We start from the raw sequence: 17,346 nt of genomic DNA, 5'->3' as shown, positions 1-17,346 counted from the left end.
TCAGTGCATGCTATAGTGTACTGCCAATACTCGTCCATACCTCCCTGCTCCCCAGGTCAGCACCTTCCCATCAGATGTCAGCAGAACGACATGCTCATTTCCCAGAGCCATCTTCTGAGCCTGAAGTGAGGGTGGAAGTTCCCTGAAGAACGGAGGTTGAAGTAAGACGTGTCCTTTATCCACCAAGGGGAAAGCTACAATTGTGAAATACAATGGAGGTTATTTTGTTAAGGGGTCGATTAACAATGGTTTGGATTGGCAATAATTGATTTTTTTTTACCTACTTTTTATTTACTTTTCATATAGTATTGAAATCCGGTTTTAATTTTTTTTCTCTTGATTTCCCCTGTAACAGGGGCTGGTATATTAGCCCCAGGTACAGGGGTAATTCAGGCTCCTGGCTGCATAGTGGAGCTTTCTGGGGTCTCCTAGGATCCAGCAGCTCCTGCTCCCTCACTATACACAGTGATCACATGACCGCTGGGTCAAGAGGGGAAAGTGCCGTTATCACTCCCCATTCTGTATATATAGAGCTTGTTCAGCGCTGTATGTACAGTGATAGAGAAGGCAGAGATGGTAATAAACCATCTCTGCCTTCTCTGTGTGTGGAGTCCCATAGCCGCACAATCTTATCCAAGCTTATTCTGTACTGTTCTGTACTTATTCTAGAAATGCAGACCACAAGATCGTATAAATTATATGGGTGGTCCGGACATGGTTAAAGTTCTCAGGACTCTACTATGTAATGCCTACTGATGTACGTAGGCCTGATGCACCTGCAAGAAATGTTTTTAGTATTAGAAGTAAATCCTTTAATGTGACAAAACATACAGTGTACATAAGACTATATATACCAGCATTGTGTCCATCCGATAACTCCATCTTCCACAAGGGTTCTGGCACGGTCCCCGCACAATCCAGGTGGGCAACATCCCAGCACTCTGCCCTTCCTTTCATCAGGACAAACAGATATTTCTCGGATGGCAGAACATCCCGACAATCCACATGATGAAACCAGATGGACTGCTGAGGGCATCCTGCGATGCATCCGGACAGGAGGAGGGAGCCATCATCTGCAGATCACAAACACTAATGGGTTATATCTGCCATCACCGTCCAGCTGCCAGGAAGGAGCCTCAGTAACAGCCTTCTCTATCCCTGACCCTCCTCTGTGCCAACCTCCATCCTTGACCCTCCTCCGAGCCAGCCTTCTCCTTCCCTGACCCCTCTCAGTGCCAGCCTCCTCCTTCCCTGACGCATCTCAGTGCCAGCCTCCTCCTTCCCTGACGCATCTCAGTGCCAGCCTCCTCCTTCCCTGACCCATCTCAGTGCCAGCCTCCTCCTTCCCTGACCCATCTCAGTGCCAGCCTTCTCCATCCCTGACCCATCTCAGTGCCAGCCTCCTCCTTCCCTGACCCATCTCAGTGCCAGCCTTCTCCATCCCTGACCCATCTCAGTGCCAGCCTCCTCCTTCCCTGACCCATCTCAGTGCCAGCCTCCTCCTTCCCTGACCCATCTCAGTGCCAGCCTTCTCCATCCCTGACCCATCTCAGTGCCAGCCTCCTCCTTCCCTGACCCATCTCAGTGCCAGCCTCCTCCTTCCCTGACCCATCTCAGTGCCAGCCTCCTCCTTCCCTGACCCATCTCAGTGCCAGCCTCCTCCTTCCCTGACCCATCTCAGTGCCAGCCTCCTCCTTCCCTGACCCATCTCAGTGCCAGCCTCCTCCTTCCCTGACCCATATCAGTGCCAGCCTTCTCCATCCCTGACCCATCTCAGTGCCAGCCTCCTCCTTCCCTGACCCATCTCAGTGCCAGCCTCCTCCTTCCCTGACCCATCTCAGTGCCAGCCTCCTCCTTCCCTGACCCATCTCAGTGCCAGCCTCCTCCTTCCCTGACCCATCTCAGTGCCAGCCTTCTCCATCCCTGACCCATCTCAGTGCCAGCCTCCTCCTTCCCTGACCCATCTCAGTGCCAGCCTCCTCCTTCCCTGACCCATCTCAGTGCCAGCCTTCTCCATCCCTGACCCATCTCAGTGCCAGCCTCCTCCTTCCCTGACCCATCTCAGTGCCAGCCTCCTCCTTCCCTGACCCATCTCAGTGCCAGCCTCCTCCTTCCCTGACCCATCTCAGTGCCAGCCTCCTCCTTCCCTGACCCATCTCAGTGCCAGCCTCCTCCTTCCCTGACCCATCTCAGTGCCAGCCTCCTCCTTCCCTGACCCATATCAGTGCCAGCCTTCTCCATCCCTGACCCATCTCAGTGCCAGCCTCCTCCTTCCCTGACCCATCTCAGTGCCAGCCTCCTCCTTCCCTGACCCATCTCAGTGCCAGCCTCCTCCTTCCCTGACCCATCTCAGTGCCAGCCTCCTCCTTCCCTGACCCATCTCAGTGCCAGCCTTCTCCATCCCTGACCATACTCTGCCAAGAGCTGCAGTAGATCAGGACAGTCGCTGGTACAAGAAAACAGGTTAGACTCCTGGAAATCACACGCCCATGGGTGAAAAGATAAGCAGGTGCCCAAATCCACAGTTTCCTAGAATCCCTAAGTCTTAGAGCTTAACCCCAAAAACAATTAATTCCACTGTCACAGCCACAAAGCGATTAAAGCTGAAAAGGAAGCAGATGCTCATCAGCTTAAAGGGGCGGTCTGGGATTATTTTCTCTCTATGGGCAAGAAAATGTAAACACAGCTACCTCATTCTTCTCCCCAGGTCCGCCGCTTCCTCTGTCTTTGTTGACAAGCTGTAGCCAATCACTGGCCTTGGCATTTCGCTACATCGCCAGAGCCATGTGATTGGTTGCAGTAGTCATGTGCACATGTGGGTTTGCCACTGACTACAGTGCAATTGACCACTGCAGCCAATCACTGTGCTTTTACTGTCTACATTGCCAAAGGCCACTGATTGGACACGCCCAATCACAGAGTTCTGCCAATATAGACCGCACAAGCTGCTGAGCCCAGTGATTGACTGCAGTGCAAGTGACCGCTGCAGCCAATTACTGAGCTGAGCACTTTGTGCTGTCTAAACTGACAAAGCCCAGTGATTGGCTGCAGTGGTAACACGACTACAGGCCAAGTGACTACTGCAGCCAGTCACTGGACTCAGCGGCTCGTACTGTCTATATATTGGCAGAGCCCAGTGATTGGCTGCAGTGCTCATGTGTGATGTAGTTATGTCACCGCTGCAGCCAATCACTGGCCTCTGCCAACGTAGACAGATGCCGCTGAGCCCATTGGATGTAGCGGTCATGTGCACTGAAAACATGATGTCACCACTGCAGCCTGTCATCAAAGACCAGGACAGCAGGGAAGAGCTGGAGCAGGAAAGGTGAATTTATTATTTTTAACAAAAAGCTAGAAAAAAATAGCTACAGAATTATTAATGAAACCCCCTTAGTCCCAATAAAACTAGAGAGCTTGTCACACAGTGCAGTCCTACAAGGGGCACAGCGGCAGTGATCATAAGCGGGCATACAAGCTGTGGACAGCAGGTGGCGCACCTGTCACACAGTGCAGTCCTACAAGGGGCACAACGGCAGAGCTCATAAGCAGCCATACAGGCTGTGGCCAGCAGGTGGCGCACCTGTCACGTAGGCGGTGTAACTCCACGACGGCACGGCCTTGGTGAGCGTCTCCCTGTCCAGGCCGTGGTGCTGCACTGGCTCCGGGGCACTCAGTGCGGCCTCTGTCCCGGATCTCAGCGGCCCGAAGCCTCCGAATCCAAACCCGAACCACAGCATGAGGCGCCTGGGCCCGGATACTGCAGCGGGTGATTGGCGAGCGATGACGTCACTGACACGTGACCAGTCACGTGAGGAGCAGTCACTGCTGCAGGTGGAAGGAGCTTTGAAGTTCTGGGACTTGTAGTTCTCTCATATAATGTTTCCTGGCATCTCATAACCACAGCATATCTTTCCAGCTCTTACTCCCTGGGACTTGTAGTTCTTTAGTTTAATCACCCGTGTAGTGTAGAGTAGCTCCTGATTTCCAATATTACAGACTTGTATTTTCTGGGACCTGTAGTCAGCTTATGCTGTTACATGATAGACTTGTATCTGCAGCTTTCATTATCTGAGACTTGTAGTTCTCTCCTGTAACAATGATCACTTGCATCCCATGAGAGCCTATATCTGCAGTTTTGGAAGTTATAGTTCTTTCTCATCCCCGTTTCCAATGCTTCCTGGTATTCAGTGATAGTCTTATCTGGAGCCTTGCATTTCTGGGACTTGTAGTCCCTTTGTCGTTCTGCTGAGTGGCTGCAGTACTTACATTGCCTCTAACGGCCGTATCATCCTACAGAAGGACCTGTGGGAAACCAAAGGCCTCATGGTCCCCACTAATCCTCCAGCCTTCCCAGATCTGCGGAGTTGTCCCAACTCCACCGTATCAGCAGTCGTAGAACGTTCCAATAGTGGCACAGCAGCTGTCAGCTCCACCACGCTGATGCCCACGTCACCACGGCGCAGAGGGACACTGCGTGTGTATACGCAAATTACCATGGCACAGAGAGACACTGCGTGTGGGGGACACATCTTACCGTAGCACAGATGGATGCTGCATGTGGGGAACATCTTACCGTGGCGCAGAGGAACGCTGCGTGTGGGGGGACACATCTTACTGTGGCGCAGAGTGACTACATGTGGGGGACACATCTTACCGTGGCGCAGGGGGACGCTTCGTGTGGGGGACACATCTTACCGTGGCGCAGAGTTACTGCATGTGGGGAACACATCTTACCGTTGCGCAGAGGGACGCTGCGTGTGGGGGACACGTCTTACCGTGGCACAAAGGGACGCTGCGTGTGGGGGACACATCTTACCGTAGAACAGAGGGTCACTGCATGTGGGGTACATCTTACTGTAGCGTAGAGGGACGCTGCATGTAGCGGACATCTTACCGTGGCGCAGAGGGACGCTGCGTGTGGGGGACACATCTTACGGTGGCGCAGAGGGATGTTGTGTGTGGGGGGGAACACATCTTACCATGGCACAGTGACTGCATGTGGGGGACACATCTTACCGTGGCACAGTGACTGCATGTGGGGGACACATCTTACCGTTGCGCAGAGGGATGCTGCGTGTGGGAGACATGTTACCGTGGCGCAGAGGGACACTGTGTGTGGGGGACATCTTACCGTAGCTTAGAGGGATGCTGCACGTGGCGGACATCTTACCGTGGTGCAGAGGTACGCTGCGTGTGGGGGACACATCTTACCGTTGCGCAGAGGTACGCTGCGTGTGGGGGACACATTTTACCATGGCTCAAATGGACGCTGCGTGTGTGTGAGGGGGACACACATCTTACCATGGAACAGAGGGACACTGCGTGTGGGGGGTCACATCTTACAGTGGCGCAGAGGGACACTGCGTGTGGGGGACATCTTACCGTAGCGCAGAGGGACACTGCATGTGGCGGACATCTTACCGTGGCGCAGAGGGTCGCTGCGTGTGGAGGGACCCATCTTACCATGACGCAGTGGGACACATCTTACCGTAGAACAGAAGGACGCTGTGTGTGGGGGACACATCTTACAGTGGCGCAGAGGGACGCTGCGTGTGGGGGACATCTTACCATGATGCAGTGGGACGCTGCGTGTGGGGGACATCTTACCGTGGCGCAGAGGAATGCTGCGTGTGGGGGACATCTTACCGATGCACAGAGGGTCGCTGCATTTGAGGGGACCCATCTTACCGTGGCGGAGGGACACTGCGTGTGGGGGGCATCTTACCGTGACGCAGTGAGACACATCTTACCGTAGAACAGAGGGATGCATCTTACAGTGGCGCAGAAGGACACTGCGTGTGGAGACATCTTACCATAGCACAGAGGGACGCTGCGTGTGGCAGACATCTTACCGTGGTGCAGAGGGTCGCTGCGTGTGGGGGACACATGTTACCATGGCACAGAAGGACATCTTACCGTGGCACAGAGGGACGCTTCGTGTGTGTGGGGGACACATCTTACCATGGCACAGAAGGACATCTTACCGTGGCGCAGAGGGACGCTTCGTGTGTGGGACACATTTTGCCGTGGCGCAGAGGGACGCTGCGTGTGTGAGACATCTTACCGTTGCGCAGAGGGATGCAGCGTGTGTCGGACACATCTTACCGTGGCGCAGAGGGATGCTTCGTGTGTGGGACACATTTTACCGTGGCGCAGAGGGACGCTGCGTGTGAGACATCTTACCGTTGCGCAGAGGGACGCAGCGTGTGGGGGACACATCTTACCGTGGCGCAGAGGGATGCTTCGTGTGGGGGACACATCTTACCGTGGCGCAGAGGGATGCTTCGTTTGGGGGACATCTTACTGTGGCGCAGAGGGACGTTTCGTGTGTGGGACACATTTTGCCGTGGCGCAGAGGGACGCTGCATGTGGGAGACATCTTACCGTTGCTCAGAGGGACCCTGCGTGTGGGGGACATCTAAGGCCTCTTTCACACTTCAGTTTTTTGGCGTCAGTCTAAAACCGCCAGTTTCCTCAAATAACGGATCCGTCATTTTTTTTGGCGGATCCGTTATTTTCCCATAGACTTGCATTGGCGACGGATTGTGACGGATGGTCGTCAGTTCCATCCGTCATGCGACGGATCCGTCGAAATTTGGCGGACGTTGTCTAGATATAGACGGATATTGAAACGTTTTTTGTCAACCCCGAAATGACGGTTCGCAGCGGATCCGTCGCGTCCGTCATTCCATAGAATGGCCGCCTATGGGCGACGGATCCGTCGCAACCGTCATTTCGGCGGGTAGAGACATGTCAGTGATTGTTTTGGCTTTCTCGATATCACGAATGTGTTCCCGTACTCGAATTTTCATCTCACGGGTCGTCAGTCCGATATACAGTTAGGTCCATATATATTTGGACAGACACAACATTTTTCTAATTTTGGTTATAGACATTACCACAATGAATTTTATACAAAACCATTCAGATGCAGTTGAAGTTCAGACTTTCAGCTTTCATTTGAGGGTATCCACATTAAAATTGGATGAAAGGTTTAGGAGTTTCAACTCCTTAACATGTGCCACCCTGTTTTTAAAGGGACCAAAAGTAATTGGACAATTGACTCCAAGGCTATTTCATGGACAGGTGTGGGCAATCCCTTTGTTATGTCATTCTCAATTAAGCAGATAAAAGGCCTGGAGATGATTTGAGGTGTGGTGCTTGCATTTGGAAGGTTTTGCTGTGAAGTAAACATGCGGTCAAAGGAGCTCTCCATGCAGGTGAAACAAGCCATCCTTAAGCTGCGAAAACAGAAAAAACCCATCCGAGAAATTGCTACAATATTAGGAGTGGCAAAATCTACAGTTTTGTACATCCTGAGAAACAAAGAAAGCACTGGTGAACTCATCAATGCAAAAAGACCTGAGCGCCCACGGAAGACAACAGTGGTGGATGATCGCAGAATAATCTCCATGGTGAAGAGAAACCTCTTCACAACAGCCAACCAAGTGACCAACACTCTCCAGGAGGTCGGCGTATCAATATCCAAATCTACCATAAAGAGAAGACTGCATGAAAGTAAATACAGAGGGTTCACTGCACGGTGCAAGTCACTCATAAGCATCAAGAATAAAATGGCTAGACTGGACTATGCTAAAAAACATCTAAAAAAGCTAGAACAGTTCTGGAAGAACATTCTTTGGACAGATGAAACCAAGATCAACCTCTACCAGAATGATGGAAAGAGAAAAGTATGGCAAAGGTGTGGTACAGCTCATGATCCAAAGCATACCACATCATCTGTAAAACACGGCGGAGGCAGTGTGATGGCTTGGGCATGCATGGCTGCCAGTGGCACTGGGTCACTAGTGTTTATTGATGATGTGACACAGGACAGAAGCAGCCAAATTAATTCTGAAGTATTCAGAGACATACTGTGTGCTCAGATCCAGCCAAATGCAGCCAAACTGATTGGTCGTTGTTTCATACTACGGATGGACAATGACCCAAAACATAAAGCCAAAGCAACCCAGGAGTTTATTAAAACAAATAAGTGGAATATTCTTGAAAGGCCAAGTCAGTCACCTGATCTCAACCCAATTGAGCATGCGTTTCACTTGTTAAAGACTAAACTTCAGACAGAAAGGCCCACAAACAAACAGCAACTGAAAACCACCGCAGTGAAGGCCTGGCAGAGCATCAAAAAGGAGGAAACACAGCGTCTGGTGATGTCCATGAGTTCTAGACATCAGGCAGTCATTGCCAACAAAGGGTTTTCAACCAAGTACTAAAAATGAACATTTTATTTAAAATTATTGAATCTGTCCAATTACTTCTGGTCCCTTTAAAAACAGGGTGGCACATGTTAAGGAGCTGAAACTCCTAAACCCTTCATCCAATTTTAATGTGGATACCCTCAAATGAAAGCTGAAAGTCTGAACTTCAACTGCATCTGAATTGTTTTGTTTAAAATTCATTGTGGTAATGTCTATGACCAAAATTAGAAAAATGATGTCTCTGTCCAAATATACACTCACCGGCCACTTTATTAGGTACACCATGCTAGTAACGGGTTGGACCCCTTTTGCCTTCAGAACTGCCTCAATTCTTCATGGCATAGATTCAACAAGGTGCTGGAAGCATTCCTCAGAGATTTTGGTCCATATTGACATGATGGCATCACACAGTTGCCGCAGATTTGTCGGCTGCACATCCCAAAGATGCTCCATACAAGGCAGGATGGATTCATGCTTTCATGTTGTTTACGCCAAATTCTGACCCTACCATCCGAATGTCGCAGCAGAAATCGAGACTCATCAGACCAAGCAACGTTTTTCCAATCTTCTACTGTCCAATTTCGATGAGCTTGTACAAATTGTAGCCTCAGTTTCCTGTTCTTAGCTGAAAGGAGTGGTACCCGGTGTGGTCTTCTGCTGCTGTAGCCCATCTGCCTCAAAGTTCGACGCACTGTGCGTTCAGAGATGCTCTTAGGCCTACCTTGGTTGTAACGGGTGGCGATTTGAGTCACTGTTGCCTTTCTATCAGCTCGAACCAGTCTGCCCATTCTCCTCTGACCTCTGGCATCAACAAGGCATTTCCGCCCACAGAACTGCCGCTCACTGGATTTTTTTTCTTTTTCGGACCATTCTCTGTAAACCCTAGAGATGGTTGTGCGTGAAAATCCCAGTAGATCAGCAGTTTCTGAAATACTCAGACCAGCCCTTCTGGCACCAACAACCATGCCACGTTCAAAGGCACTCAAATCACCTTTCTTCCCCATACTGATGCTCGGTTTGAACTGCAGGAGATTGTCTTGACCATGTCTACATGCCTAAATGCACTGAGTTGCCGCCATGTGATTGGCTGATTGGAAATTAAGTGTTAACAAGAAGTTGGACAGGTGTACCTAATAAAGTGGCCAGTGAGTGTATATGGACCTAACTGTATATTAATTTGCATGAGCACGTGGCATGGTAGATGATCCCCTCTGAGGAGCAAGTAAGGTGTTTTCTTATGTCAAAGTTTTTGGAACCATCAAAGTTGCTGAAGGAATATGTCCTTTTCATATTGAGGCATGCTTTGCAGGTTCCACAAGGGAAAAAAACAAGGGCTGAGTGATGGATTTAGCTATTGGGTCATAATGACTATGTACCAATAGGTCTCTTAGATTACGGCTCCTCTTCGCTACCATGGAGGGAAAAGGGGGAAGGATTTTCCGTAAAATTGGGTCCGTCATTAGGATATTCCAATGTTTATGGAAAATTGTTTTTATATCATTCCAACGGTTGTTGTACGTGGAGATGTACCTTACCTGATTACTATTATCCTGTGGTTTTTTGGAGGAATAAATAAGCTGTTCCCTAGATGTATTTTTGGCTCTTCTATAGCCTTTTCTTATGCTCCTTTTACTATATCCCCGATTTAAGAATCTTTTGGTGAGGTCGACAGCTTGATCCTCAAAATTAGAGGTTTCAGAGCATATTCTTTTGGCTCTAAGAAATTGGCCTACTGGTATGCCTTTTATGGTGGCCGGTGGATGTGAGGAAGTGGCATGTAGCAGGGAATTTGTGGCTGTGGGTTTTCTGTACAGGTTAGTATTGATTATGCCCTCCGTTGAGACTTTGATCTTAATGTCCAGGAATTCCAACTCTCTCCCATATTTGTATGTCAAAAAAATGTTGGAATTGTTGTTATTTAACTTGGTCAGGAGTCTGTGAAGGTCATCCACAGTTCCCTCCCATACAAACCATACATAATCGATGTATCTCACCCAGTCCTGCACTCCTTGTATTTCAGGGATGGTGTCACCCAGAAAAATTTCCCTTTCCCATGCTCCTAAGAAGAGGTTAGCATATGAGGGGGCACATGAGGCCCCCATGGCTATACCTTGTGTCTGTAAATAAATTTGTTTATTGAAAGTAAAAACGTTATGTGTGAGAACAAATTCCAAAAGAATTAAGATTAGATTGGTCAGATCTGGGTCCAGGTTGCTGGTTTGAAGATACCATGCCACTGCTTTGAGGCCATCCTCATGTCGGATGGAGGTGTACAGGGCCTCCACATCGGCGGTCACCATGAGCATATGGTCTTCCAAATAAAGATTGTTAAATTTTTGTAGGGCCGATGTTGTATCTTGGATATAAGATGGTAAGGTAAAGACTAGGGGTTTTAAATAGAAATCAATAAAATCAGAAATGATCTCACATAAGCCGCCGTTGCCAGAAATGATTGGCCTTCTGGGTGGATCCAATGGATCTTTATGGAGTTTGGGAATCAGATATAGGGTGGGGAGTCTGGGATGCAGTTTGTGGATTGATTCCACCATCTTTTTGGTGACAATGCCTTTCTCAAATGCCTTTTCTATAATGTCCAGAAGATCCTTTTGATACTTAGTAAGAGGGTTAAACGGCAACTTTTTGTAGCAGAGGGGGGCATTCAGTAATTTGTATGCTTGTTTTTCATACATATTGGTTGGCCAAATTACTAAATTTCCCCCCTTATCCGCTGGTTTGAAGACTACATCATTAAGGGATTGTAGGTGAATCAAGGCCTGTTTCTCTTCCTTTTTGAGGTTAGAGGTCCAAAGGGGTTTCTGAGCGAGGGCCTCAATTTCTGTAGTGAGTACCTTGGTGAAGACCTCTATGGCCGAACATGTATTTATAGGAGGGAATTTTTTGGATTTATTGAATAACCTGTGTGGAAAATTACTTACCTGTGGTGGTGCATTTTCCTCCAGGAGCTCTTCCAGATTTTTCAACGCTTCCCTTTCTTCCACTGTGGAGAAGGTGTCATTTGTGTCACTTTTGTAATGTAATTTTTTGAGGATGAGCTTCCTGGAGAAAAGGTGTAGATCCTTCACAGCAGTGAAGGTATCTAACCGACAAGTAGGGGAGAAGGTCAAACCCCTCTCCAGGAGTCTCACCTCCACCAAGGATAGCGTGTGTTTAGACAGATTGATTACCTTCAGTTGGTCCCCTTGTGTGTGAAGTGCTTTAGACCTAGTAAAGATGTCAGGTAATCTCTTCGGAGTTTCCCCAGCAGCGTTTTCACCCTCACTCAAAGAAGTATTATTATCAGAGCTTGATATGGCTAAGCTTGCAGAGGGGCTTCTCTCATGAGAAAATTTGGTTTTCTTCCAGTCACTCGTTTTACCCCTGATAGGGGGATTTTTCCTCTTGATTTGCCATCGGTAAATTTTGCCAGTATCATAATCGTTGGTATCTCTCTGGAATTTTTTCATTTTATTCTGACAAATTTCGTTTTCCCATTTATCCACATCTCTGTTGATTTCAGTCATAATTGTATCCAGATTGTCAACAGGGACGTCTTTTACAAGTTGTTTCTCATAGTCCTCAATCTCAGTCTATTGATTGTAGTGACATAGTATTCTTGTCAATAATGATCTGGATAAAGTCCAGGGAACATGTGGTCGCAGCTGAAGTCCATCTCTTAATGAGAACGTCGTCCTCTAATTCGAAGGACGGATATAGCTGGACTCTCAGTCCTCTGGGGATTATTTGCTTCTCCATATAGTTTTCCAATGTTGCTCTATTCCACCAGAGCCTTGTTTTTTTGTATAAAGCATTCCTATACGTTCTAATCAAATCTTTGTTTGGTGTAACTGCTTCCCCAATGGTATTGGAGGCCCCCTGTCTAAACAAATTGGATGCCTTATTCTGCCAGTTTTTTTCCCTGGCCTTAAAGTCCATTTTAAATTGGAAGCGGACAATCTGTTTATAGAATACAGAAAAAGCGATTATTCCCATAGTCCTTATATTTAGCAGTGGCTAAAGTCACTCCAGCATAAATCAAAATACATTCTCAAGTGGTAAATGCCACTGAGAAAAATGAAGTGAAGGAGAAAATGCTAGTAAAAGCAAAATATTTATTATGAAACTTGTTCTAAAAGCATGTAATACATGAAACAATTATAAGAATAGACAAAAATGGGGGGGAACGGAAACCTCCAAATACCAGGGGAGACTAACACAGCATTATGCCCAAAGAAACAGAGAGCTAAATTGTGCAAATATCATAAAGCTCATAGAATTATACACAAGAATAGGTAGCACACAGACTCAGTTTTGGCATATGATAGTAGAGGCAAAAATCACTGAATGTGCAGCATTAAATCAGGTGTACCCAGAGTGATAGCAAAGATTTGCTGTAAGTCCCTGGGGAGTGGAAAGACACACTATGTTGCCTGATTTATGTGCAATGAAGCCAAACAAGGTAGCTAGAGATAGTGATTTACATGTGCAACATTAAATCAGATGTACCCAGAGTGATAGCAAAAAATTTGCTGTAAGTCCCTGGGGAGTGAAAAGACACACTATGTAGCCTGATTTATATGCGATTAAGCCAAACAAGGTAGCTGGAGATAATGATTTACCTGCAATTAAATGTTCCGGATCTGTGCGCCAAAGACAGAGTGCTGTGAGGGCTCCCCTGCGCCCGACAAGCGCCGTTTCGCAATTAGCTTCTTCAAAAGGGGCGTGGATAGTTTGGTAGGTGTTATTGAAGTTTATATAGTGTCTATGGTGATGACGACTGCTGAGGAGGAGGTCCGTTAGTGCTACAGTTGGCGCACGCGTACAGGGCCGTCCCGCCTTACCAAAGGGACTTCCGGAATAGCGCACCGTGGCACGCAGTGGAACGCACTGCTGTCACGTGATTCGGCGCGTCCGGAAGTCAGAGGGGGCATACGGAACCCGCGCATGCGCACCTAGCCTTAGGACCAGAGGGGGAACCAACGTGCGCGCAGCGAACGCAACCACACGGAGTGGAAGGAGAAGGGGTCATGCGCAGTAGGAGCGAATCGTACCGTCATAGCAGTGGGCGTTTGCTACAACGATTGGCCCAATATTATCCTGATGAAAAGAAAATAGGGGACGGGGGGAGGAAATGTTAAGGGGAAAGGGGGCGGACCGAGGTGGGACAAGAAGGGGAGGGGAAGGGCGTGCCTAAGGAATGATAACTACATGTGTATATACGAAGTAAAATATATAGAAACCTAAAGGGGACGGTGGCTGAAAAGAGGAAAAAAACATTAGTGAGGTTTAAAGTGAAACTGTTGTGCACAAATGAACAAGTGCTGGAACTAAGTTCGTGGCGAAAGCTACACATAAATATGTGAAAAGGATGGTGTTACTATAAATTAGATGTAATAAGTATGTGTACAAAAATAATTAATGATAAAATTAAAAGAATGGATGATTAAAATATGATGAATAAAACCTAGGTAGGGAAATGTGTAGAAAAACAAGTATGTGATATGGCGACATTGTAAATAAGGTTATTTATATGGGTGGTAACGCCATATAAAGGTGTAATGTGACTGTTAATAAAAGGGGGGGGGGAGGGAAAGCCTATGATAGGAGAGAAGCACAATTGGTATAGTGAAAGTGAACGCTGCTTTTCCTCTTTTACAACTGCCACATAAAAAGAAATATATATATTGTCCCCATGCATATACTAACGCACATAAACATGCCTCTACATGCCAGCGTATGAAAATAAGTATATAAATATATACCACTATATCCCACGTTCCCATCACATCCTAGTCACCCATTCCCACATTATTCCCCTATAGTGTTGTAAAAATGCAAATAATTTGTGATTTAAAAAGAGTCCATTAAAGGAGAGTATTTTTCATCCATCAGGTGGCTGGATGGTTATTGCAGGGACATCCCGGATGTAGCGAAACCAAAGGATGGAAAAGAGGCACCGATTCAAATGGAGTCCTGGCAGCATCGTCCGCCCGGGCCATCCTCGAAACACAAAGGTAGTATCACCATAGAACACGTATCACCAATAATAAGCACCAGTATTAGATGGAATCTATGAGGAATAAAAACTAATTAATAAAAAGCTGTATAAAAATAAAAGTTACAAGCAATAGTTAAAAACACCTAAAAACAATCCGAAGGGAGCAGTTACAGAAAGGAAACAAAGCCAAAGTTTTCATTTAGGCCACGAGGGGTGACAGTATCCAGGCGATATATCCATTTGCTCTCTAGTTGCGCTAAAGATCTGCCTAAATCACCTCCGCGTGTGCCTAGGTGGATTTGATCTATGGCTTTGAAAAGGAAGCTTTTGGGATTACAGTCATGGTGGATTTTAAAATGACGGGGTATTGTTTTTAATAGAGACATGTCAGTGATTGTTTTGGCTTTCTCGATATCACGAATGTGTTCCCGTACTCGAATTTTCATCTCACGGGTCGTCAGTCCGATGTATATTAATTTGCATGAGCACGTGGCATGGTAGATGATCCCCTCTGAGGAGCAAGTAAGGTGTTTTCTTATGTCAAAGTTTTTGGAACCATCAAAGTTGCTGAAGGAATATGTCCTTTTCATATTGAGGCATGCTTTGCAGGTTCCACAAGGGAAAAAAACGTTTTTTAAGGGCTGAGTGATGGATTTAGCTATTGGGTCATAATGACTATGTACCAATAGGTCTCTTAGATTACGGCTCCTCTTCGCTACCATGGAGGGAAAAGGGGGAAGTATTTTCCGTAAAATTGGGTCCGTCATTAGGATATTCCAATGTTTATGGAAAATTGTTTTTATATCATTCCAACGGTTGTTGTACGTGGAGATGTACCTTACCTGATTACTATTATCCTGTGGTTTTTTGGAGGAATAAAGAAGCTGTTCCCTAGATGTATTTTTGGCTCTTCTGTAGCCTTTTCTTATGCTCCTTTTACTATATCCCCGATTTAAGAATCTTTTGGTGAGGTCGACAGCTTGATCCTCAAAATTAGAGGTTTCAGAGCATATTCTTTTGGCTCTAAGAAATTGGCCTACTGGTATGCCTTTTATGGTGGCCGGTGGATGTGAGGAAGTGGCATGTAGCAGGGAATTTGTGGCTGTGGGTTTTCTGTATAGGTTAGTATTGATTATGCCCTCCGTTGAGACTTTGATCTTAATGTCCAGGAATTCCAACTCTCTCCCATATTTGTATGTCAAAAAAATGTTGGAATTGTTGTTATTTAACTTGGTCATGAGTCTGTGAAGGTCATCCACAGAGAAAAAATAAAGCCCAAAAAAGAAACCTTCTGCACCCCAAAGAGACACTTAGACCCCTTCACAAACAAAGCATTGTCACGAAGGATCTGAAATACCATCCTGACCTGTTCCACATGAGACTTCCAATCATCGGAAAAAATCAAAATATCGTCCAAATATACAATCAAGAATTTATCAATATAAGTCCGGAAGATATCATGCATGAAGGATTGAAAAACAGATGGAGCGTTAGTGAGCCCGAATGGCATCACAAGGTATTCAAAATGGCCTTCGGGCGTATTAAATGCAGTTTTCCATTCATCACCCTGTTTAATACGAACAAGATTATATGCCCCCCGAAGGTCAATCTTCGTAAACCAACTAGCCCCCTTAATCCTAGCAAACAAATCGGAAAGCAAAGGTAAAGGGTATTGAAACTTGACCGTGATCTTATTCAAGAGGCGATAATCAATACAAGGTCTCAAGGAGCCATCCTTCTTAGCAACAAAAAAAAAACCTGCTCCCAACGGTGAAGAAGATGGCCGAATATGCCCTTTCTCCAAAGACTCCTTAACATAACTCCGCATGGCGGTATGTTCAGGCACAGACAGGTTGAAAAGTCGGCCCTTAGGAAACTCACTGCCTGGAATCAAGTCAATCGCACAATCACAGTCCCTGTGCGGTGGAAGGGAACTGGACTTGGGCTCATCGAATACATCCTGAAAATCAGACAAAAACTCTGGAATTTCAGAAGAGGAAGAAGAGGAGATTGACATCAAAGGAACATCATTATGAACCCCCTGACAACCCCAACTAGTCACAGACATAGATTTCCAATCCAACACAGGATTATGTACCTGCAACCACGGGAAACCCAGCACGATAACATCATGCAAATTATGCAATACCAGAAATCGACAATCTTCCTGATGGGCTGGCGCCATGTGCATGGTCACCTGTGTCCAAAACTGGGGCTTATTTTTAGCCAAAGGTGTAGCATCAATCCCCCTTAAAGGAATAGGGTTCTGCAAAGGCTGCAAGGGAAAACCACAACGCCTGGCAAACTCAAAATCCATTAAGTTCAAGGCGGCGCCTGAATCCAGAAACGCCATGACAGAAAATGATGACAATGAGCAGATCAAGGACACCGATAACAGAAATTTAGGTTGTACAGTACTGATAGTAAATGAACTAGCGATCCTTTTTTGTCCGCTTAGGGCAGACTGAAATGACATGAGAAGCGTCGCCACAATGACTTTGCTCTAAGGACGACGCCACAGCGCGCTCAGTTTGACGCTCCCGCAAGCGCCGATCAATCTGAATGGCCAGAGACATAGAATCACTCAGACCGGAAGGCGTGGGAAAACCCACCATAACATCTTTAACGGATTCAGAAAGACCCTTTCTGAAAATTGCCGCCAAAGCATCATCATTCCATTTAGTCAACACAGACCATTTTCTAAATTTCTGACAAAACAATTCTGCCGCCTCTTGACCCTGAGACAGGGTCAACAAGGTTTTCTCCGCTTGATCCACAGAATTCGGTTCATCATATAATAATCCTAAAGCCTGAAAAAAGGAATCTACATTAAGCAAGGCCGGATTCCCAGATTCCAGGGAAAATGCCCAATCCTGTGGATCGCCACGCAGCAGGGAGATGACAATTTTAACCTGCTGAATGGAATCACCGGAGGATCGCGGTCTCAGAGCAAAAAACAGTTTACAATTATTTTTAAAACCCAAAAATTTGGACCTATCACCAAAAAAAAAATCAGGAGTAGGAATTTTTGGCTCTTAAGCAGGAGTCTGAACAATATAATCAAAAATACCCTGTACCCTAGCAGCAAGCTGGTCTACACGAGAAGCTAATTCCTGAACATCCATGCTGGCACAA

At 46.8% G+C, this 17,346-nt stretch overlaps 1 protein-coding gene and 1 pseudogene across 3 annotated transcripts in view; one reads left to right on the top strand and one right to left on the bottom strand.

Annotated features, from left to right (window-relative positions):
- Window positions 1-3,939, bottom strand: part of RCCD1 (RCC1 domain containing 1) — a 41,417-nt gene extending 37,478 nt beyond the window's left edge. Inside the window, exons 1-3 of one of the 2 annotated variants that reach the window (XM_077260713.1) lie at window positions 3,581-3,815; window positions 855-1,073; window positions 41-194 (exon numbers count right to left, since the gene is read on the bottom strand). In XM_077260713.1, coding sequence (XP_077116828.1) covers window positions 41-194; window positions 855-1,073; window positions 3,581-3,737 — 530 coding nt within the window. In that variant the 5' untranslated portion in view covers window positions 3,738-3,815. Of the gene's footprint in view, window positions 1-40; window positions 195-854; window positions 1,074-3,580 lie in introns of both variants that reach the window. The other variant, XM_077260714.1, reaches the window with a different exon arrangement.
- The window catches only part of LOC143773139 (ubiquilin-1-like), a 63,954-nt pseudogene continuing 50,364 nt past the window's right edge, over window positions 3,757-17,346 (top strand). The window contains exons 1-2 of the transcript XR_013215107.1: window positions 3,757-3,831; window positions 14,106-14,227. The product of XR_013215107.1 is annotated as a ubiquilin-1-like (transcript). The remainder of the gene's footprint in view (window positions 3,832-14,105; window positions 14,228-17,346) is intronic.

The sequence above is a fragment of the Ranitomeya variabilis genome, chromosome 1, assembly GCF_051348905.1.
Source record: "Ranitomeya variabilis isolate aRanVar5 chromosome 1, aRanVar5.hap1, whole genome shotgun sequence".
In the NCBI taxonomy this organism is placed as follows: domain Eukaryota; kingdom Metazoa; phylum Chordata; class Amphibia; order Anura; family Dendrobatidae; genus Ranitomeya; species Ranitomeya variabilis.
Note: the sequence above shows the minus strand (reverse complement) of the source record. Positions and strands in the feature narration are given on the sequence as shown.